General features: G+C 43.9%; 1 protein-coding gene across 1 annotated transcript in view; it reads left to right on the top strand.

Annotated features, from left to right (window-relative positions):
* The window catches only part of LOC126187812 (proteasome subunit beta type-1), a 40443-nt gene that overhangs the window by 1177 nt on the left and 13469 nt on the right, over positions 1-25797 (top strand). Inside the window, exon 3 of the mRNA XM_049929099.1 lies at positions 18205-18441. Coding sequence (XP_049785056.1) covers positions 18205-18441 — 237 coding nt within the window. The remainder of the gene's footprint in view (positions 1-18204; positions 18442-25797) is intronic.

The raw sequence follows: 25797 nt of genomic DNA, 5'->3' as shown, positions 1-25797 counted from the left end.
ATATTAAAGGTCCTTCATGCACACCAATTTATCGCCACTGATGGGCTGACCAATTTCGTGGCAGCCTAGACACATCCCGACAGACTGCAAGCAGTGACTAGAACACCATCCTGTCGTTTTCTTTATCTTAAGTTTCCATTGTGTTTATGTTCTACAAGATACTGTTCGGTTTTAAACAGAAACAAGAATGGTGGTTTGCATAGGCTATTTCATAGGTAACAGGGCCAAAAATAGTGGAGAGAAACATGTAGGCTAAGAAGTGCCAAAAGCCAGGAAAGAAATTCACCCAAGTTCTCTAATTTAAGCAGTAGGAAGCAAAGGCATTTCATGGTTTGGCCCTATATAAAAATGGACGAATCCTGCCTTTCTGAGCTGCAGATCATAAAACCATTCATAAAGAAAAGTAGTGCATTCACAAGAGAGGTTGTTTGCTACATTAAGATTTATAGCTAATGGTAGAAGTTAAGAGGACCTCAGATTTAGTACTATCATATCCCCACGGTTATTAGTTAAAATGATTCCTGAATGTGCGTCATGATTTATACTTGACTGAGGAAGCACATCAGGGTAAAGCAAATTGAATAAAACAAAGATGTTTATGTAAATAGTAGTGTATTTATGTATGTAGCCTAAAAGATGACTTGTAAGTTCGAGAAACTTGTTTCAAATTCAAGGAAGAAAGACTACAAATGGCAGTGGTGCCCTGTAGCTAATAAGTACAACAGATACATAAGAAATGAATCTTTTAGCAACAGTTATAACTGTAAAAATTGCCTTAAAATTGCTCTTCGTAGCGGAGCAATTTGATATAGGCTGGAATTTTTACATATATGACAATGAAGCAAATGTGTTATATGAATTAATGTCCCTTGTTAATATTTTGATTCATAGATTTCACTTCTGATAAGTATCAAAAATAAAGCCCAAAAACAGAAATACAGAAGAATAACACTTTTATTCACTCTATGCCACTCAAAATCATTATCGATTCATGAGAAAGAGAGTGAGTGAGTGCTTCATTTCATGCATCTATATTGCTATACTCCTTGCAAGATGTGTCCCACAAACATAACTCCATCTTGGGCTCAAAAGCATGGGACAGTGGCAGGTCGATGAACTGTAATAGTACTCTACCAAAAGCCTTTATTTTGATATTGCTTTAATAGGCAATTAGTTTCGATGTAACAAACATGTTATCTTCAGGTCGGTCACATGAATTACACAAAGTACAACTCATGCATATATGACAGGCCTGAAGTTAATTGGAATGTCGAAACTGGTTGCCCAATAAAACAATATCAAACTAATGGCTGTTAATGCAATACTAATACATTTTGTCCCACATACATCTACAGGCATTAAATCTTCCCAGAGACAATGCTACACGTGGCACAGTTTGTTGGGTGGAGTGGTGGGGAGTTGTTTGTCGGATGGTCCTACCCGCCCAACATACCAACAACGAAAGTTTGCTCAAAACACCTATGCACATCCAGTTGGTTGTTAGGAAAAGAGATGTCATCTATGAAGAGAAATATATAAGGGCATGTTTAATAAGAATAGAATAGGTGGACAGCTTTGACTTTGTTGAATGAACCATCCTAGCATTTCTTTGAAATTATTTATTCAGACTACAGAAATCAAAATTGGGATGCCCAGAGAGTGAACCTCAATCCTCCCAGCTCTGTCAGAAATGCACTATTTATATCACTGCAAGTTACCCCTTTCTGTGCAATGGTAAAGTTGTCGTAATTTGTGTTCATAATCTTCAATTTCTGATTGCAACTGTTTTAAAGGCATAGTCCATATCAGTTCAGGCAGGTTAGGAAAAAATCTTACCTTCATAGTCTCAGATGTGATTGAATTTAGCATATGTTAAAATGAAGGACTCAGTAAGGACCACACTTTTTTTTTCCAAAAAAAAAATTTTGCTCCATGATACAACCCTCCAAATATGATGCTGCGCATACCATTTTGGGGTCAACAGAAACATCCGATCTCACGCGTCGGCTTTGACCCGTGACGTAAGGGTGTTGTGGTGTGTGACGTCATTACGGCGCGGAGTTTGGTTTGTGAGTGCGGCGTGTTTGTAGATGTCGTGTTGTTGTTTGTTGTGCCCTCTGGTGGTATGATCATGGTTTTCGTTTGTTTGGTGTGTTGGGCTCAGTTTGCTGTTGGTCAGTGGTGAGTGCTGCGTGCGTCTTTTTGAAGCGGAATTTGTATTAGTGAGTTAACGGTTTTGTGTCATGGTTAATGTAATGATGATTGCTGTACGTCGGCTGAGTTTGTTATTAAGTGTATTCGGTTGTGGTTTTTTGTTCAGGAATGGATATGAAAGACCGGATTAATAGTTCTTGGTTGAGGGCTATTTTCGTCTTTATGATACGTATGCGACGTTTTTATATCCGCCATATTTGGTATTCGTATTGGGAGATGTTTTTGAGTTACATAGGTCAAGGGTAGTGGTCGATCCTAAGTTATGGGATTGGTAGCTGCTGTTGAGCTATATAGTTGGAGGGAAGTGTTCAATCTCAATGTTTGGTGGAGTATGTTGATTTTTGTAATGGGAGATGGGATCGGGAGTTGCTGTTGAGCTATATAGGTCAAGGGAAGTGTTCGATCCCAATTTATGGGGTCGGGAGCTGCTGTAGATATATGTAGGTGAAGGGAAGTGTTTGTTCGCAATGTTTTGCGGTGTATTTTGATTTTTGTATTGGGGGATGGGATCAGGAGATGCTGTTGAGCTATATAGGTCAAGGGAAGTGTTCGATCCTAATTTATGGGATCGGGAGCTACTGTAGATCTATATAGGTCAAGGGAAGTGTCCGATTACGGATAAGAATGTGTTTTGTGGGATTTGGTTAGTTTTGTGATGTCTATTTTTTTCGTCGTCTTGCATGGTTTTGTATGGCGGTGGGTGGCTAAATTTGTGTATATTTAGTTTCTCCCCACCCAAAAAACCCCCAGTTTCCCACGCTTGTCCCGTTAGAGTCATTAGGCTTTTTGTGAAACCTGTGTGTGTGTGTTGTTTTTCTATGTATTTTCGTCTTTATGATACGTATGCGACGTTTTTATATCCGCCATATTGGAATTGTTGTTTATGGTCGTTTCCGCCATATTTGTGACGTCATGGGTCAAAGCAGACGGGTAGGATCGGATGCTTCTGTATTTCCCCATTTTGAAGATGCAAATTTTGGGGAAAAAAAATTAAAATGCCGTATCTCTGGAACAGTTCTAGATATTTTGTTGGGGTTTTTTTATTTGAAAGATAATTGTCTTATTATTGCAAAGAAATCCTCCATTTTGGCTTATGGCAAAGTTCTTTTACTACAGCATTCTGAACCTTTTTATAATTTATGGATTTTTTTTTTTTTTTTTTTTTTTTTTTCAAAAATGCCAATACATAAATTTTCTGTCCCCATTAGTACCCTATAGTTCTACATTCCCTGAAAAGCAGAGCTTCCACTTTTAGATTGAACAGGTTTTATAAACAACTAAAACTTTTGACATACATAAAACTTGTTTTATTATCACATAAAACACTCATAAAAATCAAAACCTAACCTTATTTAACATAATTTAAATTTTGAAAGATGAGTAAGAGACTCATTTTTTTCAAGCATTTTAAATGGTTCCAAAATGTATGTGAAAGGTCCAAAGACATAAAGGTTTCAATTTATACAACTTCTGTGCACTCTGTTTTGTACTGAAATTAGCCAGTCCATGAACTAAAAATGTGTTCCACTGCTTCAGTATCTTCCTGTTGAACCAGCAGGAACTGGAGCACTTACAATCTTCAAAACATTGTGAACAGGAAGTGAGCACTGATGACATTGTTGCTGTCCTTAAGCCGGAAACCTATATCCAGCAGCTGGTCCATGTGGTAGCATAAAGGTTACTACAATTTAATTTAACTCATAACTGGTGTGTATAATCTAGGCAAAAAAAGCGCACGCACGCGCACACACACACACACACACACACACACACACACACACACATCCCCCTTCTCAGGTTGTGAATCTGAATATTATCCTTCTGTTTCTAAGGTGTTGACTGAATGAACAAAATTTCTTCTTTCTTGCTCTTTAAAGTGCGTGCAATACGAGTTCGTCCATCACTTTGAGTCAAAAAATGTCTTCTGAATTCCTTTCACAGGAATAGTTTATTTGGACCATTCTTCTTTTTTCTGCTCACAGAATTCTTCGATTTCCTCTTGGGACAGAAGAATGAGGGCTGTGGATGTGTAAGATTTCATGACTCTCGTAAAATCCTCAGCATTCTGAATAGCAGCTGTATTTGGTCTGGAATGATGATGTTTTTGTAGCATGGTGCTTCAGCAGGCCTCCTACAGCATCACAAGGCCCCTTCCCGTGACCAGTAGTGCTGTATACCTAGTCAGTTGGCACAAATGACTTACTCAATTCAAATAGCTGTTAACAATTTTTAAAATGACTGTGAGCACCATTAGAAATAATGATGATCTTCTCTGCCCCTGTTCGCAGTTGAAGAATTTTGTGCATTGCTGGCAAAGCTTGTGCTGAATCATGTCCTGTGTCATCACATGACTCAGTACTTGCAGTTATTTGTGCACTGTTTTACAGTTATGAAATTTAATAGTTTTCAGCAGTGTTTCATGCTGTTTGTGGTGAAATAGCGATTTAATAAACTTTTGGAAATGTTCACTCGCTGTGTTTTTTAGAGTTTTCTGTGCATTTAAGTCATCTAGTAAATTTCGTGCTTTAATTTTCAGCTGACATTTCTTATTGTTTCTAGTGAAATATTTCGGTAAAATTTTTTTTCAGTGTTTCAACTTCATTGAGTGTAACAGTGGCTGCTTGAATTTTTGGTTTTAGCTAATAACTTTGTGAAGTTTTGTTGGTATTATTATTATAGCCGTGATGTAGTATTAATACAAGTAGTTGCTTTCTTAGTAGACAAAGAATTTCAAGACCGCTATTGTTAGTTCTATAAATAGTTCTACTGGTGTAACTGAACTTCGGTAATGTAGATGTATAGTTTTTTTGGGTCGACAGAAGCGTCAGATCCCACGCGTCGCCTTTGACCCGTGACGTAAGGGTGTTGTGTGTGACGTCATGACGGTGCGGAGTTTGGTTTGTGAGTGTCGCGTGTTTGTAGATGTCGTCGTGTTGTGGTTTGTTGTGCTCTCTGGTGGTATGTTCAGGGTTTTTGTTTGTGTGGTGTAATGGGCTCAGTTTGCTTTTGCTCATTATTCAGAATTGTTAGAGTGTCGACTGTGTTTGTAGTGGAATTCTTTTCAGTGAGTTAACAATTTTGTGTGAAGGTTAATTTAGTGTTGTTCGCTGTACATCGTGTGGTAATTTTAGTAAAATTAATCGGTTGTTGATTTTGTTCAGGAGTGGATATGACGGATAAAATTGACAGTGCGCAGGTCAAGTGTAGTGTTCGATCCCAATGTGTGGCTGTGTACTGTTGACAGGCGCAGACACTTGACCCGGGTCGACTGAAGCGTCCGATCCCACACGTCGGTAGAACAGTTGATATTGGTATCAGATGTTTTTGAGCTATATAGGCCAAGGGAAGTGTTTGATCCTAATTTATGGGATCGGGAGCTGCTGTTGAGCTATATAGGTCAAGGGATGTGTCCGATTCCAGATGATAATGTGTTTAGTGGCATTTGGTGAGTTTTGTGATGTGTATGGGTTTTTTTTCCCCCCTCCTCCTCCAATCTCTTGTGTGGTTTTGTATGGAGGTGAGTGTCTAAATTTGTTTATATTTAGTTTGCCCTCACCCAAAAACGCCATATTTCCCGTGCTTGTTCCGTTATTGTCATTAGGCTTTTTGTGGAAAGTGTGTGTGTTTGTTTTTCGATGTATTTTCGTACTCATAATGTGTATGTACCGACTTTATATCCGCCATATTGGAATCGTGGTTTATGGTCGTTTTCCGCCATATGTTTGACGTCATGGGTCAAAGCAGACGGGCGGGATCGGACGCTTCTGTATTTCTGTGTGTTCCCCCCCCCCCCCCCCCCCCCCCCCCCCAGTAACTGTAGAATTTTACCATGAGTGAGAAGTGTTGGCTCTGTCGTAGGTTTGTGAGTAGTGGATTACGGTGTGGGATTTGTTTAAAGTATTTTCATTTGGGGAATGCAGTGGGGAAGTCAGTGCGCATCCTAGTGAGATCCTCTCCTGGAAATGCAGGATCTGTAGTAGAAATAAGTTGATAGAGGAGCAGCAGCGTAAGCTCTGTGCCCTTCAGCTGCAGTTACAATGTGCAAATGAGGAAGTAGATAGGTTGAGGAGGGTGAAGGGTGGTGGGGAATGGGAACTGGCAGTTGGCAAGAAGGCAGCTAGCAGGAGGAGGAGTTATACTTTATGTATGTGTGCAATAGATTTGACCAACTGTCAAGAGTTGAGTGGAGACGAGCCTCTTGTAGATGTAGGGAACTTGCAGCAGTCCTCAGCAGTTAGGAGGCCTAGGTCAGTTGCGAAGTCTAACAGAAAGGAGGAGGTTCTGCTGCTAGGCAGTTCGCATGGTGGTGGTGTCGGCCAGCAGTTGCAGGAAGTGTTGGGGAGTGAGTACCAGGTCACCAGCATTGTCAGGTAGTGGTAGTGGGTGGAGCAGGGAATGTGATGTGGTGGTGACCTGGTAAAGATAGCTACTCAAACTGGTGGCACCAATGTGCATTTCGTGTAACTGTTTCACCACCATGATCGGCTTCATCTTAATGGAGCTGTTAGGTGCGTTAACGTGGGGCTGGGGAGGGCGCTGATGGCAGAAGGCATTTCAGTGGTGCCAGTTGGATCTGTCAGTAGGCCAGGTTTCACTAGGCTTGGCCTGCATCTCAATAGGTATGGGAGGGGGAGGCTATCAAAGCTTACAGGTGACAGTGTAGTGGGTGGTGGTGGGATCACTCTGGGAAAAATTCCTGTAGTAGTTGGTGTTAGAGCTGCACTTTTTTTAGACTTAAGTTGGCTGATAGGTATACCTGCTTAAAGGAAGTCCCTCTTAGAAATCACCTTCATAGGACGACATGTTTCCAAGTAGGGAAGGAATTAGCATATTTCATCAAAATAAAAGAGGTATTAGAGATAAAGTTAGTGAACTTCTTATAGGTCGGAGCACCACTTAAATAATTTGACAATTCAGAGGCTTCCTTTACTAGGATACAGATTAGCTGGCTGTTTTCCAAGAATTTCCTTGTGCGGTGTGGGAGGGGCTATGTACGTAAAAAAGTATTCCATTTGAGTTCAGACATATCATGCCACTGCACCGAACATATATTTGAATGTTGTGCAGGGGCAGTTGAATTTAGTGAAACTAAACTTCTAATTGTTGTTGTTTATAGGTCCCCTAACTCTGACTTCAGAGCATTTTTGCTCAGGTAAGTGAGGGTTCTTGATTCACTTTTTAGATAATACCAGAAATTAGTTCTATGTGGTGACTTCAGTATAAATTTTGTATGTGATGGTGCAAGGAAAAGGATGTTGGTAGATCTCCTAAATTAATATGATCTGATGCAGACTGTGTTTTTTCCAACTGGGGTGCAGGGGAGCAGCAGCACAGCCATAGACAATATTTTTATTCATTCTTCATTACTGGATGGGCATTCTGTTATAAAAGGGTGAATGGCCTTTCAGGTCATGATGCACAATTTTTAACACTAAAAGGCTTTTGTACTAAAACAAATGTCACACATAACTACAAGCCATGTAGGAAAGATAATTCAACAGCAACAGAGTGGTTTCTAACAATAGTGGTAGGATGTTTATAGTGCCGATAACATAGATGATAAATATGATGCTTTCCTTAACACATTTCTCATACTCTTTGAGAGTTGCTTCGCATTAGAATATTCTAAGCAGGGTACTAGCAGTAGTAGGGAGTGTGGGTGGCTGACTAGTGGGATAAGGATATCTTGTAGAACAAAGCGGGAATTATATCAAAATGTTAGAAGTAGTCACAATCAAGCTACAGTAGCCCATTACAAACTGTATTGTAAGGTGCTTAAAATGTTATTAGGAAGGCAAAGAGTATGTGGTATGTAAATAGAATAGCTAATTCACAGGATAAAATTAAAAGAATATGGTCAGTTGTGAAGGAAGTGTCTGGTCAGTTCCTAGTAAAAATATTTCCGTTACTGATAAATCCGATATATGTACAATATTAAACAATAATTTTTTGACCATTGCCGCTGAATTAAATAAAAGTTTAGTTTCTGCAGGGAATCGTCTCTCTCCCTTAGAAAATGCCTTTGCGAGACTGAAGTCTGAAATACTCCTCTGTGATACAGACATGGGGGGATTGAATCAATAATTAAATCACTGAAGACTAAGGATTCCCATGGTTATGACGGACTGCCTAACAAAATATGAAAGTAGTGTGCTGCACACGTTAGCCTGCATTTAGCCATACTTGTAACTTTTGCTTTAGGAATGGTCAGTGTCCTGGAGAAAGGGATAATGTGCACAATTTTAGACCTATTTCTATGCCATCAGTGTTTGCAAAAGTTATTGAAAAGGCTGTGTATGTAAGGATAATTGATCATTTATATCACACGATTTGCTATCAAATGCTTTAGAAGTCATTTAACAACTGAAAATGCTATATTGTCTTTTCTCTGAGAGGTACTGGATGGATTAAACAAAAGGTTTCGGAGACTTGGCATATTTTTTGATTTAACTAAAGCATTTGATTGTGTTGATCACAAAATATTGCTCCAGAAGTTGGACCATTACGGAATACGTGGAGTAGCTACAATTGGTTCACCTCTTACTTTAGCAACAGGCAGCAAAAGGTCATTATTCACAATGTTGATAACAGCTGTGATGTTGGGTCTGAGAGGGGTACTGTGAAGTGGGTGGTCCCCCAAGGATCATTGTTGGGGCCACTCATGTTCCTTATTTATATTAATGATATGCCCCCTACTATTACAAGTAACTCTAAAATATTTCTATTTGCTGATGACACTAGCTTGGTAGTAAAGCATGTTTTGTGCAACATTGGCTCGGTTTCAAATAGTGCACTTCATGACCTAAGTTCATGGCTTCTAGAAAACAAACTAATGCTAAATCACAGTAAGACTCAGTTTTTACAGTTTCTGACATACAATTTAACAAAACCCGAAGTTTTTATTTCACAGATTGGGTATATAATTAGTGAAATGGAACAGTTGAAGTTCCTAGGTCTTCAGATAGATAGTGAGCTGTCATGGAAAGCCCATGTTCAGGAACCTGTTCAAAGGTTTAATGCTGCGAACAGTATCTGAAGTGAGTGTTCGTTCGACATGAAAAAGTGTACTTTTCTTATTTTCATTCACTTACATCATATGGTATTATATTTTGGGGTTACCTCTTCCCTTCTAAAAGGATATTTTTAGCTCAGAAATGGGCACTTTGGGAAATAAGTGGTGTAAGTTCACGAACCTCTTGTCGACCCCTGTTCAAGAGTCTGGGTATTTTGACGTTGGCACTGTCAATTCTTGTTAACAATATTACCTTATCCCCAAGAATAAGCAGCTTTCTCTCAGTTAATACTTGGCAGAAATCAAACCTGCATTTGGATCGGATTTCCTTAACTCTTGTGCAGAGAAGTGTGCAGGATATTGCTGCATCCATTTTCAATAAGCTACCACTCGAATTCAAAAATCTTAGCAGTAATTCACATGCTTTCAAACTGAAACTGAAGAGTTTCCTCATGGGTCAATCCTTCTGGTCTGTCGAGGAGTTCCCTGAAAAATTAAGCTGATTCTTGTTGTATTGTTGATTGTGTTTACTTAAACTTATGTAGTGACTTTTTTTCTGGTTCATAAACATTTTATTTTTATCGGTTATTACTTTTATGTTGTAATTTCATTTACCAACACGTTCCATGACCTTGGTGATTTGCTACTCAATTTGGTCCAACAAAACTTGAAGTGTAATTAACATAAATAAAAAATCAGTTAACTGCAACACTTGTGGTCTTGCTTTGAAAATATGACACTTCAGTAAAAATTGAGACCTGGTCATAACGCCAATGATACCCTTGTACTTGTGGGAGAAATACAGACCAGTTCTCAGAAAAATCACAGTGAAGTACTAAACATAATTCTTCATCCTGTACACAGTGTTACACTTCTGCAATGTTTTGTTGTTGCAATTTCTTCAGATGCTGGTGTGTTACTGCTTTCATTTACCATTTACCAAGTTCATCAATGAAACTGCCAAAGTCGACAGTTTTCTGAATTAGTTTATTTTCCTCCCATATCGCATATGTAATTTCTGCAGAGTTATCTGCTAGGTCTTCCAGGCCAAGTGTCTGTGAAGACAGTCCTCACTTTCCAGGGCAGTCACCACATTACTAGAGGAGGCCAAAATGTGCGCGATTTAGCTCACGCAGGCTGGCGTGAGGAGGGAAGGACTATACTGACGTGAGGTTTGGAACATGACAAGGAATTAGATTTCAGAAAGCGGACATAGCTAGTTTGATACTTAACTTTAATCCATTAATGATGAACGTCACTCTTGATGGTACATGAGTCACAATATTATCTGTTCAGAAGACATAGTAACTGAATATGGTGCCTTGCTAGGTCGTAGCAAATGACGTAGCTGAAGGCTATGATAAACTGTCGTCTCTGCAAATGAGAGCGTATGTAATGTAGTCAGTGAACCATCGCTAGCAAAGTCGGCTGTACAACTGGGGCGAGTGCTAGGGAGTCTCTCTAGACCTGCCGTGTGGCGGCACTCAGTCTGCAATCACTGATAGTGGTGACACGCGTGTCAGACATATACTAACGGACTGCGGCTGATTTAAAGGCACAGTACGCATATAAACAGACATCTCTAGGTGGGTGTGGAACTACCCCCTTAGGTCGTAGTGCATAAAATTTTGATCTTCCAGTATGTGAAGTTGTATAGTTGCTCTTATAATTTGCAAAAGTTTCTTTAATACTGTGAGTCATGTACCTCTTCACTTTAAGAACTTTTTGACCTTCAACTGTTACAGTTATAGTGTCTTCTTTGTTGGCACTCTGGCAAGAACGGTCCCACTTATCTTACAGATAAAATGGCTGCAGTATTTGAACTTGAGCTGCTTCTACAGGAGAGTGCTTTGGTTCATTTTCTTCTGAAGATGAAGTTTTTTGTTTTTCTTATATATCACTCTTGTATGGATATGCAAATAATCAGCACACTTCACTCTCCTGCGGCCCCAGTCAGAAGACATTTCAAGCAGTCCGTGTCACAAAACACACTGCAACTGTGTCAACTGGCAAATTCCTCACGCAAACACAGAACTCACTGGATGGTCTCAGATTTCTTAGAAGCCTCTTCAGGAAACAATTAGCACTGAACAACTACAATACAGAAACCTGTAATAAAAAACTGCGAAAAAGAAACTGTCAAGAAACAACAACGAAGTGTAAGAAATACATGCAACAATGAAAGTAAAAAGAAATAACTGCAACAAAGAAAGTGGTCAGAAATAACTGCAACAAAGACAATAGAAATAAACATTGTAACAAAAAATTAGTAAGAAACAGCTTCAATGTAGACATACATTACCCTTGAAAATTAAAAATATGATTGTTCTCCTTTTCAGGAAATGTAGAACTATATGGTACTAATCAACAGAAATTAATACAAAATTTTATGGATTGGAATTTTTGAAAAAAAGCTGTAAATTATTTTTAAAAAACCAAAAGGCAGCAGTAAAAGAACTTTGGCAGATATGTCCAATCGAATACCATTGTAATCATAAAGCAATTATCTTTCAAATAAAAAAATTATAACAAAGTATCTAGAACAGTTACACACATACAGCATTTTAAAAAACTTTCTGAAATTCACATCTTCAAAATGGTGTTTGCAGTGTCATCTTTGGAGGCCTGTATCTCACAACAGGATTTTTTTTTTTTTTGAGAAAACAAAAAATACATGTTACCTACTCCTGAATTTTAACATATGCTAAATTCAATATTGAATTATGAAGGTAACCCCTTTGCCTGAAGTAATGCAGATTATGCCTAAAATTGGAACAGTTGTTAGTGAAACTTTACAAAATAGTAAATATCATGAAATCTGGGATTAGTATATCTATTTGCTCAGGAGTCAAACAATGGAAAATCCAGCATGGAATGTAACAATTCCAGAGCAGGAAAGTTGCTACTCACCATATAGCGGAGATGCTGAGTCGCGATAGGCACAATAAAAAGATTCACACAATTAAAGCTTTCGGCCATTAAGGCCTTTGTCAGCAGTAGACACATATACACACATACACACACTTACGTAAACGCAACTTGCACACACGTCTGCAGTCTCAGAAAGCTGAGACCATACTGCAAACAGCAGCACCAGTGCATGATGGGAGTGGCGACTGGGGCGGGGGGGGGGGGGGTGGAAGGAGGAGGCTGGGGCGGGGAGGGGGGGGGATAGTATGGTGGGAGTGGCGGACAGTCAAGTGTTGCAGTTTAGACAGAGGGCAGGAGAGAAGGTGCGGAGGGGGGAGGGGGTAAGTAGCGGAAAGGAGAGAAGTAAAAGAAATTGAAAGACTGGGTGTGGCGGTGAAATGACAGCTGTGTAGTGCTGGAATGGGAACAGGGAGGGGGCTGGATGGGTGAGGACAGTGACTAACGAAGGTTGAGACCAGGAGGGTTACAGGAACGTAGGATGTATTGCAGGGAAATTTCCCATCTGCGCAATTCAGAAAAGCTAGTGGTGGTGGGAAGGATCCATATGGCACAGGCTGTGAAGCAGTCGTTAAGATGAGGGATATCATGTTTCGCAGAGTGTTCGGTAACGGGTGGTCCACTTGTTTCTTGGCCACAGTTTGTCGGTGGCCATTCATGCAGACAGAGAGCTTGTTGGTTGTCATGCCTACATAGGATGCAGCACAGACGTTGCAGTTTGGCTTGTAAATCTCATGACTGGTTTCACAGGTAGCCCTGCCTTTGATGGGATAGGTGATGTTAGTGACCTGACTGGGATGGTGGTAGGAGGATGTATGGGGCAGGTCTTGCATCTAGGTCTATTACAGGGGTATGAGCCATGAGGTAAGGGATTGGTAGCAGGGGTTGTGTAAGGATGGAAGAGTATATTGTGTAGGTTCGGTGGACGGTGGAATACCACGGTAGGAGTGGGCAGGACATTTCTCATTTCAGGGCATCATGAGAGGTAATCGAAACCCTGGCAGAGAATGTAATTCAGTTGCTCCAATCCCGGATGGTACTGAGTTACGAGGGGAATGCTCCTCTGTGGCTGGACTGTGGGACTTTGGGAGGTGGTGGGAGACTGGACAGATAAGGCACGGGAGATTTCTGTACAAGGATGGGAGGATAATTAGTCAGTGAAGGCTTCAGTGAGAACCTTGGTATATTTTGAGAGGGACTGCTCGTCACTGCAGATGCGACAACCATGGGTGGCTAGGCTGTACGGAAGGGACTTCTTGATATGGAATGGGTGGCAGCTGTCGAAATGGAGGTATTGCTGGTGGTTAGTAGGTTTGATATGGATGGAGGTATTGATGTAGCCATCTCTGAGGTGAAGGTAAACATCTAGGAAGGTGGCTTGTTGGGTTGAGTAGGACCAGGTGAAGCAAATGGGGGAGAAGTTGAGGTTCTGGAGGAATGTGAATAAGGTGTCCTCACCTTCCATCCAGATAGCAAAGATGTCATCAATGAATCTGAACCAGATGAGGGGTTTAGGATTCTGGGTGTTTAGGAAGGATTCCTCTAGATGGCCCATGAATAGGTTAGCATAGGATGGTGCCATGCGGGTGCTCATAGCCGTACCACAGATTTGTTTGTAGGTAATGCCTTCAAAGGACAAGTAATTGTGGGTGAGGATATAGTTGGTCATGGAGACTAGGAAGGAGATTGTTGGTTTGGAATCCATAGGGCGTCTGGAAAGGTAGTGTTCAACAGCAGTAAGGCCATGGGCATTAGGAATGTTAGCGTACAGGGAGGTGGCATCAATAGTGACGAGCAGGGCATCGTGTGGTAAAGGGACAGGAACTGTGGAGGGTCGGTTGAGGAAATGGTTGGTATTTTTTCTATAGGAGGATAGGTTCCGGGTAATAGGTTGAAAGTACTGGTCTGCGAAAGCAGAGATTCTCTCACTGGGGGCACAGGAACCAGCTACAGTGGGGTGTCCTGGGTGGTTGGATTTATGGACTTTAGGAAGCATGTAGAAGGTGGGAACAGATAAGAGCTTAACATATTTTTCTGCTGTTTGAAATACAGTCTTTATTGTAAATGCAAATTGGAATTTTTTACATCATTAACATATTTTTGCTTGAATAGAAGATTAATTTGCAAAGGACTTGGATTATCTGCCACCAAAAAATAAATGCCCAGTTGAAATGAGGACATTGAATTGTGTACCTGGGTGGATGCACATAGTCTGACAAGGAGTCGGGCAGGCCAGCATTGAAATATGATGCCAGCACAGGGACCAGTTATGTATAGGTAATAATGGTGAAAATTAAGTAACAAAACAAACTTTACAGGTGGGCAGCAACGTTGTGTTCACTAGAGAGAGAGAGGGGGGGGGGGGAGATAGTTACAGCACAAGTCACAGAATACACTCTGACTCCAGTATTCATACAAGAGGGAGCAGGTGCTTTTGCAATGGCTGCTGAGTTGGGGACTTTGGATTTGTGCTCATCACCTTGAGAATGAGTGCTCTATGTGGTCAAACAGGATGTGCAGGCAGTTACTTGTATGCAATGTAGGTGTTGCATGAGCTGTGCATAATCTATCAAGGACTGTTCATCTGTTAAATTCATTGTAGCATCAACTGTAAGTGATGCTATTCACCACTCTGCAATGACGGTAAAGATTTTCTTTTTTTATGTCGATAACAATTCTGTAACAAAATGTGGGTGTTAGATTTCTGCAAGAAATTTCCTCGCCCTAAATTGATACCTTTACATTCTTGCGATCACGATTAATGCTTATGTTCCAAATTGTACACACCTGTGTGTGATACTTCTCAGCAATGGAGGGAAGTAAATAGACTTACTTGGATACAGACTTTTGCTTCCACTTCTCGTAGTCTTGCCTGTCAGCAATTGAGCTCTCATCTCCTTATCTATAAATTTAACATTAACAGCATGTTGTTGTGCCTGTCCACAAGGAGATCCTTGTTAGCACAGCAAGGTAACAATTCACATGGCTTTCAACAGGAAAGTGGCTGTGCCCATTCCACAGATTGCTTTGTTGAGAAATACTAAAATTAATAAAATCTTCATGGGTTTCTCACCGCATAAGGTTGCAGTGAGAGCGAGATGTTATGGAAAGGCTATCATCTGTTTCCATCTCCTGGTGAAGAAACAACCATGTCACAGGTGATGTTCAATCAGGTAACTTATGTAAGTGCAAGTAGGATTAAAGCTTGACCAAGTGAAGTTTGTACCTGGAGGCTGTACTGTGTCATGTTGTGCTGCTGTGTGAGGGAGAAAGAGCTAGTTGAGAACTTGGTGCAAAGGCGAAAATAGCTAGCTTTGCAGAGAAAGAATACAAATGTGTTAAAAAAGGGCATCTAAGTAATATAGAAAATGATTTATTGTTGAGGAAGAGTCAGCATATATATATATATATATATATATATATATATATATATATATATATATATATATATATATATATATATATATATATATATAGTAAGACTAAAGTTAAATCTTTCAATTATTGTTGTTTCACATTCAAGTAATTCAAAGCACTCAAACTTGATGCTCAAAATGGCTTCTGCAAAGGCAGTGTATGCACAGGTTGTTTATTCAATATTGGCAAAGTTAATAGAAAAACAGAGAATACCATTTACCAAATACATAGGTTTTATTGATTGAGAGTAAACAGTAAACTTACTTCAAGTCTTACTGATGAAGAGCCTGCCATGTCTAATAAGAGTAATAGAAAGGTTCTGACAATACTACCACTAGCAAAGTAAGTTAGAAATCAGATTAATAATGTTGCTCACGCAGCATATGTTCGCTTTATTGGGCAACAACAAAGTTATTGACTGTGGATGGTATCATCAGAATGGAAATAATGAAGTCACTGTAAAAAAAGTCATTAATTTAGGCACTTATCTTGAATGTATTTCCACGTAGATTTTGTCAAAGTTGTTACAGCTCATCTTGTTGGTTCTAGGGTGATTCCACTTTGACTGCTAGAAGGTCCAGATCTGTATTTTAGGAATATTTGAAGACCTAACAAATGCGTTTTTCAAGAAATTCTTAATGATCAAACAATCCCAGATCAGAATAATGGTATGGTAGAAATAATTTTTGACTTGGTGTTCACGATCCACATTTTTATTAAACTTCTTGTAAATTCACATATACTTCTTCTTAATTGTCACATCATTAAGAAAACAGTTTTGTATCAATCTTCATATATTTAATTTCCACTTTAACCAAACGAAAGACTTGACTGTTTTTCGTCGTCGTCGTCGTCAGCTGATACTCGTATCAGAGTTTTCATTTCTCTCCTGAGATTTCCTTTGTCACAGTTCAGGCGTGGAAGTGTCGTTGATGGCTTAGCAATCCAATCCTAGCGTGGAACAGGCGGCCACAGACATTACAGCTGATGGAAGGTGGAGGCGTGGCTGAGCCTGGAGGAGTTTACGTCTCCGGCGTTTGTCATCCTCCATTCTTCGATGTTTTTACAAAGCGAAATAACAACTTAACTTCTGCAAAGTGAAACAAAGACTGCTCTGTGAGCATTCGCGCCACAATGGTTACAAGTAAGTCAAATATTATGACAGCCTCACAGAAATGAATACACACAAGAACCATATCACTGTAATATATTGATACATTGGAGTACCTATACATTAATAAAACCAAATGTGAATATTATCACAAAATGTGTCTGTTACTTAGCAGAAAAGTAGTACAATATTACTGGTATCGAGAACTGGGATTGGAGTGCCGTAATGGTCACGTAAACAAAGAACCATTACAAGGTGTAGAGAAAACAAATACATAACAGAATTCTAGATGAGGTAACCCACAGCTTTAGACAAGGGGGTCCACTTGTTATTCGCACTACTTCGTTTCTACTCCGATCTCATTAATGAATGACAGAAGAAAATACCTACATATTTTCAAATTAACATCATTCTAAACACAAGGATCTTTCCAGTTGATAGCAATTTTAGCCGACTCAGATGGTGATCTCCGTAAAAGTTGCATGTACTAATAAAAATAGCACAGGAATATCGTTTGAACATCTCTACAACAAAGACAAAAGTGATGGCATTCAGAGGAAGTTAGCCACTTCGGGCCAGTGTATTTCTCAATGATAAAACAGAGTAGGTCAAAAAGTTCTTACACCTGAGCAGCGACGTTACCTGTGCATCACGTCAAAAAAAAGTTTCAGATTTTGTGTGGAATAATCAAGTGAAATTTTTGGAATAGCAGATGGGACACACTTCCAAAGTCAAAAAAAGTAACGGCAGTGGCAAAATTATCCTATGGAAATGAATACTGGACACCAATGCAACGAGATGTCAGATGAATAAAAAGTGCAGAAAAGATATACCCTAGAAATGTGATGGGCTGTAGCTTACTGTACAAGAGCGAAAAAGTAGATGAGAACTGAAGACATTTGACATCAGTAAACAAATAATAAAATGCAGAAGGAAAGAGAAATCAGTGTCAATAGGGAACAGTGTTTTGTTGTCAAATTTCAAGATTGTTTCTCCTTCCCTCACAAGGCATAACGCAATCTTATCACAGACAACCACTGTGCAAATGCAGTTTCTGAATGACAAAATTGCTGCATAATCTTTTTGTGTGTATGTAATGTAGTGGGAATTAATCTTACCTGCTTTACTGAAATTCTAATCATTTTAATACGAACACATGAAGTACACTTCATGCCAATTTGGTGTTCATAGCATACTGCCTTCATGCTGTTGCAGTTTTAATCGTCAGTAGTGTAGATATTCTGTGGCATACTGAAGTGGGTCATGTAAATTTAATCCTCTGTCCCCATCTTCAGCAGTGTCAGTGCTTTGCTTCTAATAAGTAAAGTGACACAGTAATCTCCAACCATAATTCCTTCTACAATTTATCACCTTGTAGCCTTTCATAATGAAAAACATTGATGCTGCACTCTTCTGTACTATTGTTGACCTTGTTATTAAATATAACGTTTGACTACTGTGTGCTGAATTTAGCTTAAAAATGGAGGAGACTGTCATACAATTTCTTCTTTTCTTCTTTCAGATGTACCTGCACGAACACCAAAAACCAATGGCAACACCAGCAGTGGCACAGATGCTATCCACTATGCTGTACTATAAAAGGTTCTTCCCATATTATGTCTCCAACATCTTAGCGGGACTGGATGCAGATGGACGTGGTTGTGTGTTCAGTTACGACCCTATTGGTCATTGTGAAAGATCTAATTATCGTGCTGGTGGATCGGCTGGTGCTCTTCTGCAACCTCTGTTGGACAATCAGGTCTGTTAACTTTTTCCCAAATTTGTATATGCAACTAGCAAACTGCCCTAACTTAGTATGGGTAGCGCTAAGTTTCTATGACTGGGCAACTTGTCCGGCATAGTAGTAATTTTGTTTGAGCCACTGCATAGAGTTATGATTTAAATTCAGAGAACAGCTCTTTCATGAGTTTGTGCGTGGTGCTCACAGGATCCTGAGCTATTGTGACACTTTCTTCCCATTCCCTTCCCAGTAGCCCTCCCCTGTCCCCGCCTCTGCCCCCTCCTTCCCCTCTCTATGCCCTTGCTTAGTTGCCCGAGCTATCCTCCGGGTTTCTGGTATTCGTTCTAGTTTTTGTTTTTTCCTTTCTTTCTTGTTTGTTTCCACCTTTCCTATTCAGCATTATTGGTCCTAGTGGGGTTTGATTTCGGTACGAACAACGTACTCACTATCTTCAACATGTGGCCTTACCATCTCTTCCATCTATTCCTTGACACCATTGTCCTTTAACATTAGACAGCCAGCACAGTATCCAGTCCATGTGGTGCTGTTGTTATGTACCCTTTCAGCTGAGGCCCCCTGACAACACAGAAATTACACTTCTGGTACCTGAGCTGATACCTCCCCATGTATGCTTAGGAGTAGGTGCTTGTCATTCTGGAGCATCGAAACTCCCAAAAATGGCCATTAAAAGTGCCAGGCGAGCCTTGCTATGGCTGGGTGCTACCCACAGGGAGCACCCGTGATCTGAGGGGTGGTATCAGAATGGGTGCTTTTGCGAATGAAGTGCATTAGGCTCAGTCCGACCATTCTTCTGTGGCTGTCTCTTTAGTTGCCAATCAATCTTCAATGCTGTTTCTTATAACCCTGCGGCCCTCCTCTGGCTACACGCTGGGAGGAGGGCCAGGCGACGGCTCAAAGTGAAACCCATTCCATGCTATCTGGTCTGCACGTGGACTAACAGGGACACTTTCACTGCCACCAACAGATTATTTTTTGTAGAAACCATGGGAGACAAGTTTGGCAAAGTGGACTCGTAGAGTAAGATGTGGTCAGGTTTGCTGTTGATCAGAACCTCTTCTGCCGCTCAATCTGTGGCCCTTCGTGCCTTTGACCATCTTGGCCACATCCCCGTGTCCATTGCTCCTGACCAGTCTTCAAATATGGCTCAAGGAGTCAGTCTTGAATAGTGAGGCATTCATTTTGTTCAGCATGTTCAGAAAGGCCTTAAGGATAATCTAATTGATACTGACACCTTTATTCTGCCCCCTCCCCCCCCTGCGGGTTCGGGGGTTAGAATAGGCCCGCGGTATTCCTGCCTGTCGTAAGAGGCGACTAAAAGGAGTCTCACATGTTTTGGCCTTATGTGATGGTCCCCTCTCGGGTTTGACCTCCATCTTTCTAAATTATTCTGAAGAGCGAGCCAATTGGGGAAGGGCGCCTTACATGGTGCACTGTATCCGTCGTGCAATTAGACCTTTAGCCGGCTTTCACGTCGTTGCAATGGTGTCCCGCTCGTTTTCGATCTTTAGGGCGGGGATACGTCCCTGGGTGCGATTACCACGCTGCCCTCTGCAGTGTTTCTTTTAACTGTGACGACGACCTTGGACAGTTTTGCACCTAAGATCCAGCACGGTAGCCAGTCCGTTGTGGTGGGGCCGCCATGTACCCTCTTGGTTGTAGCCCCCTGACAACACAGGGATCGCTCTACTGATGCCTGCGCCGTTAACTCCCCACGTATGCCAAGGAGTAGATGCCTATCCTCCTGGGGTATCAGGACTCCCGGCAACGGCCATCCTGCCAGGTGGCCTTTGCTGTGGCTGGGTGGCGCCCGTGGGGAGGGCCCTTGGTCGGAGTAGGTGGCATCAGGGCGGATGACCCGCAATGAAGCGTGGTACATCATCTCTCGCTGGCGGCCAGCCGCCAGCAGTCTCTAAGCGTTCTCGGGCTCAATTTAATGCTCAGAAGTACGATCCGAAAACGTTCCCCTCCCTGGCCACGCCGTGGGAAGAGCGTAAGTCCCAGGATGGAGGTAACAGTTATTCGCCCCGATTCTTAGTTTGCACGAGAGCTGATGGGGAGTCTTTTCTCTCCACAAAGCCTCAGTTCTTCGTCGAGCATTTAGAGGACAAGTTTGGGGAGGTGGAGGGCTTGTCTAAAATGCGCTCTGGCTCAGTACTGATACAAACGGCATCCTCCGCCCAGTCACGCAGGTTACTTGCTTGTGACAAGTTGGGGGATGTTAACGTTACTATTACTCCACATAAGAGTTTAAATATGGTCCAGGGTGTTATTTTCCATAGGGACCTCCTTTTGCAGTCTGATGACGAGCTGCGCGCCAACTTAGAACGTAGAGGTGTTCATTTCGTCCGGCGCGTTCATCGGGGTCCGAGGGACAATCAGGTTGCTACCGGTGCCTTCATCTTGGCCTTCGAGGGTGATACGTTACCGGAAAAGGTCAAGGTGATGGTCTACTGATGTGACGTCAAGCCCTATATACCTCCCCTGATGCGGTGCTTCAAGTGCTGGAAGTTCGGCCATATGTCTTCCCGCTGCACTTCCAGCCTCACATGTCGAGATTGCGGACGCCCATCTCATCCCGATACTCCATGTGCCCCGCCTCCCATCTGCGTCAACTGCGGGGAGCACCATTCACCTTGCTCGCCAGACTGCAGAATATTCCAGAAAGAGCGCAAAATCATGGAATATAAGACCGTGGACCGACTGACTTATACTGAGGCCAAACGGAAATACGACCGATTACATCCAGTGCGAATGACAACTTCCTACGCCGCTGCTACAACACCTGTGCTAGCCCCATCAGTTTCGCGCCTTCCGGCCGGATCGACGAGTGGTACAACTCCTCCTGCCCCCTTGCCAGTGGGGGGCTCTACCCACCGGGTTGCTCCTGTGCCACCTACCTCAGGAGCAACACCATCCCCCCCCCCATCGGGGACGTCAGTCCCCGCTTCTAAGCCGGAGAAGTGTCCAACTTCTTCGGCTTCTCACGCTCGCAAGGGGTCCCTTGGGTCCCTCCCTTCCCAGGTTTCCACCGGCGGGAAGGCTGACGATAGCCAGTGGCGTAAGTGCCCACAATCTGCAGGTCGAAGGGCTTCCCGATCCTCCTCAGTCCCGGAGACTGAATCGGTGAAGCCCTCCCAGCCAGTTAAACCCAAGGAGCAGTGTGAGAAATCAAAGAAGAGCAGCTCTAAGCCCAAGGAACGCGCGGTGGTAGCCACCCCATCGCTACCTTCTAGCTTTGCGTCTGAGGACGAGGTGGAGATTCTGGCGTCCGCTGAGGACCTCGATCTCGCCGGTCCCTCAGACGCCGTGAATAGCAATAGCACTAGCACGGGTGCTCAATCGGAGGCAGCAGGTGACCCAGCGGCGTAATCTGCCGTCCCAGTCCCGGCACGCCTTTCTCAGCCATGGACAAAACCATCCTCCAGTGGAACTGCAGCGGTTTCTTCCACCATCTAGCTGAGCTCCGCCAACTTATCAGCCTTCACCCTTTCCTCTGCATTGCTCTGCAGGAAACTTGGTTTCCAGCAATGCGCACCCCCGCCCTCCGTGGCTATCGGGGTTATTATAAGAACCGAGCAGCTTATGAAAGGGTGTCTGGTGGCGTCTGCATCTATGTCCTTAACTCTCTTCACAGCGAGTCTGTCCCTCTACAAACAGCTTTAGAGGCTGTCGCTGTTAGGGTGTGGACGCCGCAGGCTCTTACCGTCTGCAGTCTTTACCTTCCACCGGAGGGTGATGTCGCGCAGCATGTCCTGGCTGCGCTGATAGCCCAATTGCCGCCACCTTTCTTATTACTGGGCGACTTTAACGCCCATAACCCTCTGTGGGGTGGGTCAGTGGCAACAGGTCGAGGCGCCACCGTTGAGCATTTATTGTCGCAGCTCGATCTCTCGATTTTGAATGATGGTGCCTCCACACACTTCAGTGTGGCGCATGGCACCTACTCCGCCATTGACCTTTCAATCTGTAGCCCTAGCCTCTTACCATCTGTCCACTGGAGTGTGCATGACGACCTGTGTGGTAGTGACCACTTTCCGATTTTTCTGTCACTACCACAGCGTCACTCTTCTGGGCGCCCTAGCAGATGGGCTATGAATAAGGCTGACTGGGACTTGTTCTCCTCCACTGCCGCTATTGAGCCTCTCTCAACTGATGCCATTGATGCGGTGGTTACATCGGTCACCGCCGGCATCGTCACTGCCGCCGAGTCTGCCATTCCCCGTTCTTCTGGGTCCCCTCGGCGGAGGGCTGTGCCTTGGTGGTCGCCTGAGATTGCTGAAGCGATTAAAGATCGCCGGCGGGCGCTCCAGCGTCACAAGCGACATCCCTCCATGGACCACCTTATCGCCTTCAAACGGCTGCGTGCGCGGGCCCGCCTCCTTATCCGCCAAGGCAAGAAGGAGTGCTGGGAGCGGTATGTGTCCACCATTGGACTCCATGTCACTCCATCGCAGGTCTGGGCCAAGATTCGACGGGTCTTCGGCTATCGGACCCCTGCCAGCGTCCCTGCGCTCTCGCTGAATGGAGCAGTTTGTACTGACTCCGACGTCATTGCAAACCGCTTAGCAGAGCATTTTGCTATGAGTTCCGCTTCTGCGAATTACCCCCAGGCCTTCCGCTCCATTAAAGAGTGGATGGAACGTCGGAGCCTTTCTTTTCGCACCAACGCTTCTGTACCCTACAACGCTCCATTCAGTGAGTGGGAATTTCAGAGTGCCCTTGCCGCTTGCCCTGATACCGCTCCCGGGCCAGATCGCATCCACTGTCAGATGCTGAAACACCTTTCAGTGGACTGCAAGCGACGCCTCCTCGACCTTTACAACCGTCTCTGGGTCGAGGGTGAGTTTCCGTCGCAATGGCGGGAAAGTATTGTCATCCCCATTTTGAAACCTGGAAAGAACCCTCTGGAGGTGGACAGCTACCGTCCCATTAGTCTCACCAACGTTCTTTGCAAGTTGCTTGAACGCATGGTGAGCCGGCGCTTAAATTGGGTGCTGGAGTCTCGGGGCCTTCTGGCTCCGTCTCAGGGTGGGTTCCGTAAAGGCCGCTCCGCCACCGACAATCTGGTGAGCCTTGAGTCGGCCATCCGTACAGCCTTTGCCCGCCGTCAGCACCTGGTCGCTGTCTTTTTCGACATGCGGAAGGCGTACGATACGACATGGCGTCATCACATCCTTTCTACGCTTCATGGATGGGGTCTTCGGGGCCCTCTGCCGATCTTTATCAGAAATTTTCTGTCGTATCGTACCTTCCGCGTGCAAGTCGCGGCCTCGTATAGTTCCTCCCTCGTCCAGGAGAACGGGGTACCCCAGGGCTCTGTCCTCAGTGTCTGCCTGTTTTTAATTGCAATAAACGGTCTCGCTGCGGCAGTAGGAAATTCTGTCTCCGCTTCCCTGTATGCTGACGACTTCTGTCTTTACTATAGTTCTATTAGCATTGCAGCAGCTGAACGTCAGCTACAGGGCGCAATCCGCAAGGCGCAGTCTTGGGCTGTAGCGCGTGGTTTTCAGTTTTCGGCTGCCAAGACCCGCGTTATGCATTTCTGCCGGCGCCGAACGGTCCATCCTGAGCCGCGGCTTTATCTTGCCGACGAACTTCTTGCTGTGGTGGAGACCCACAGGTTTTTGGGTGTCCTTTTTGATGCCCGGTTGACTTGGCTGCCTCATATCCGGCAGCTTAAACAAGCGTGTTGGCGGCATCTCAACGCCCTGCGTTGTTTGAGCCACACCTGCTGGGGCGCCGACCGCTCTACCCTGTTGCGGCTCTACCAGGCGTTAATCCAGTCTCGCCTGGATTATGGGTGCCTAGCTTATGGCTCAGCATCCCCATCTGCGTTGCGGGTGCTGGACCCAATTCTCCACAGCGGGATACGCCTTGCCACTGGTGCTTTCCGCACCAGCCCTGTGGACAGCGTCCTAGTGGAGGCAGGTGTACCTCCACTGCGGTTCCGACGCCAACGTTTGCTGGCCGCTTATGCTGCCCATGTTTTTAGCTTGCCTGGGCATCCAAATTATCGTGTCCTGTTCCCGCAGTCAGTCGTCCATCTGCCAGACCATCGGCCCCGGTCGGGTTGTCCGATCGCCGTACGCATCAAGGAGCTTCTCTGCGGGCTTGGGTTTTTCCCAGTTCCACCTCCTTTCCGGGCGCCTCTGCGTACACCCCCGTGGTGTGTTCCTCGCCCTTGCCTTCGGCTCGACTTGGCACAGGGCTCGAAGGACTCGGTCCCTCCAGAGGCCTTCCGCCGCCGCTTTTATTCCATCCTGGCCACGTATCAGGACTCTGGAATTGTTTACACCGACGGTTCGATGGTTGCTGGTCGTGTCGGGTATGCGCTAACTCTAGGGGACCATTCCGAACAACGGTCCTTGGCGGCTGGCTGCAGCGTTTACACTGCTGAGCTAGTCGCCATCTTTCGTGCCCTAGAGTATATCCGCTCCTGCTCAGGTGAGTCCTTCGTTATCTGTAGCGATTCCCTGAGCGGTTTACGAGCTCTCGACCAGTGTTTTCCTCGTTCTCGTCTGGTGATGGCTATCCATGAGTCCCTGCATACTCTTGCGCGTTGCGGCCGCTCTGTGGTCTTTGTGAGGACCCCCGGTCATGTCGGTATCTCGGGCAATGAACATGTTGACCGCCTGGCGAAAGAGGCCACGAGTAAACCATCTCTGGATGTTGGCCTCCCAGAGGCTGATTTGCGGGCAGTCCTCCGCCGAAAAGTTTTTGCGCTTTGGGACGCTGAATGGCGCCATCGGATCATGCCCAATAAACTCCGTGCCATCAAGGAGACGACGACTGTGTGGCGGTCATCCCTGCAAGCCAACCGCAGGGACTCTGTTGTCCTTTGTCGGCTCCGCATTGGCCACTCCCACCTGACACACAGTTATTTACTGCGCCGGGAGGACCCTCCTGTATGTCGCTGCGGGGCGGCTTTGACAGTGGCCCACATTTTGTTGGCCTGCCCCCTTTTAGCTGTGGTCAGGCAGACATTTGCGCTGCCTGATACGCTCCCTGCCCTCTTATGTGATGACCCTGGTATGGCTGACTTAGTTTTCCGTTTTATTCGGGCAGGGGGTTTTTATTATTTACTCTGAGTGTTTGTTCTGTTCTTTTGTGTTGATTCTGGCCATTGGCCTACGATTTTACGCTGAGTTTTTAATGTGTTCTCGGTGGTTGGCTTTTCCTTTTTATCTCTATGGTCGGCCAACCACTGTCACACTCTGTGTGATTTTAATTTGTTTCGTCTGATCTCTGTAGGAGTATTTCTTGTCCTGTGTCGTCTGACGTCTTTCCTGTTGTTCGTTTTTTATTCTCTTTGGGTGGTTTTACTTTTTTTTGGAAAAGGGACCGATGACCGTC

The sequence above is a fragment of the Schistocerca cancellata genome, chromosome 5 (assembly GCF_023864275.1).
Source record: "Schistocerca cancellata isolate TAMUIC-IGC-003103 chromosome 5, iqSchCanc2.1, whole genome shotgun sequence".
Classification (NCBI taxonomy): domain Eukaryota; kingdom Metazoa; phylum Arthropoda; class Insecta; order Orthoptera; family Acrididae; genus Schistocerca; species Schistocerca cancellata.
Note: the sequence above shows the minus strand (reverse complement) of the source record. Positions and strands in the feature narration are given on the sequence as shown.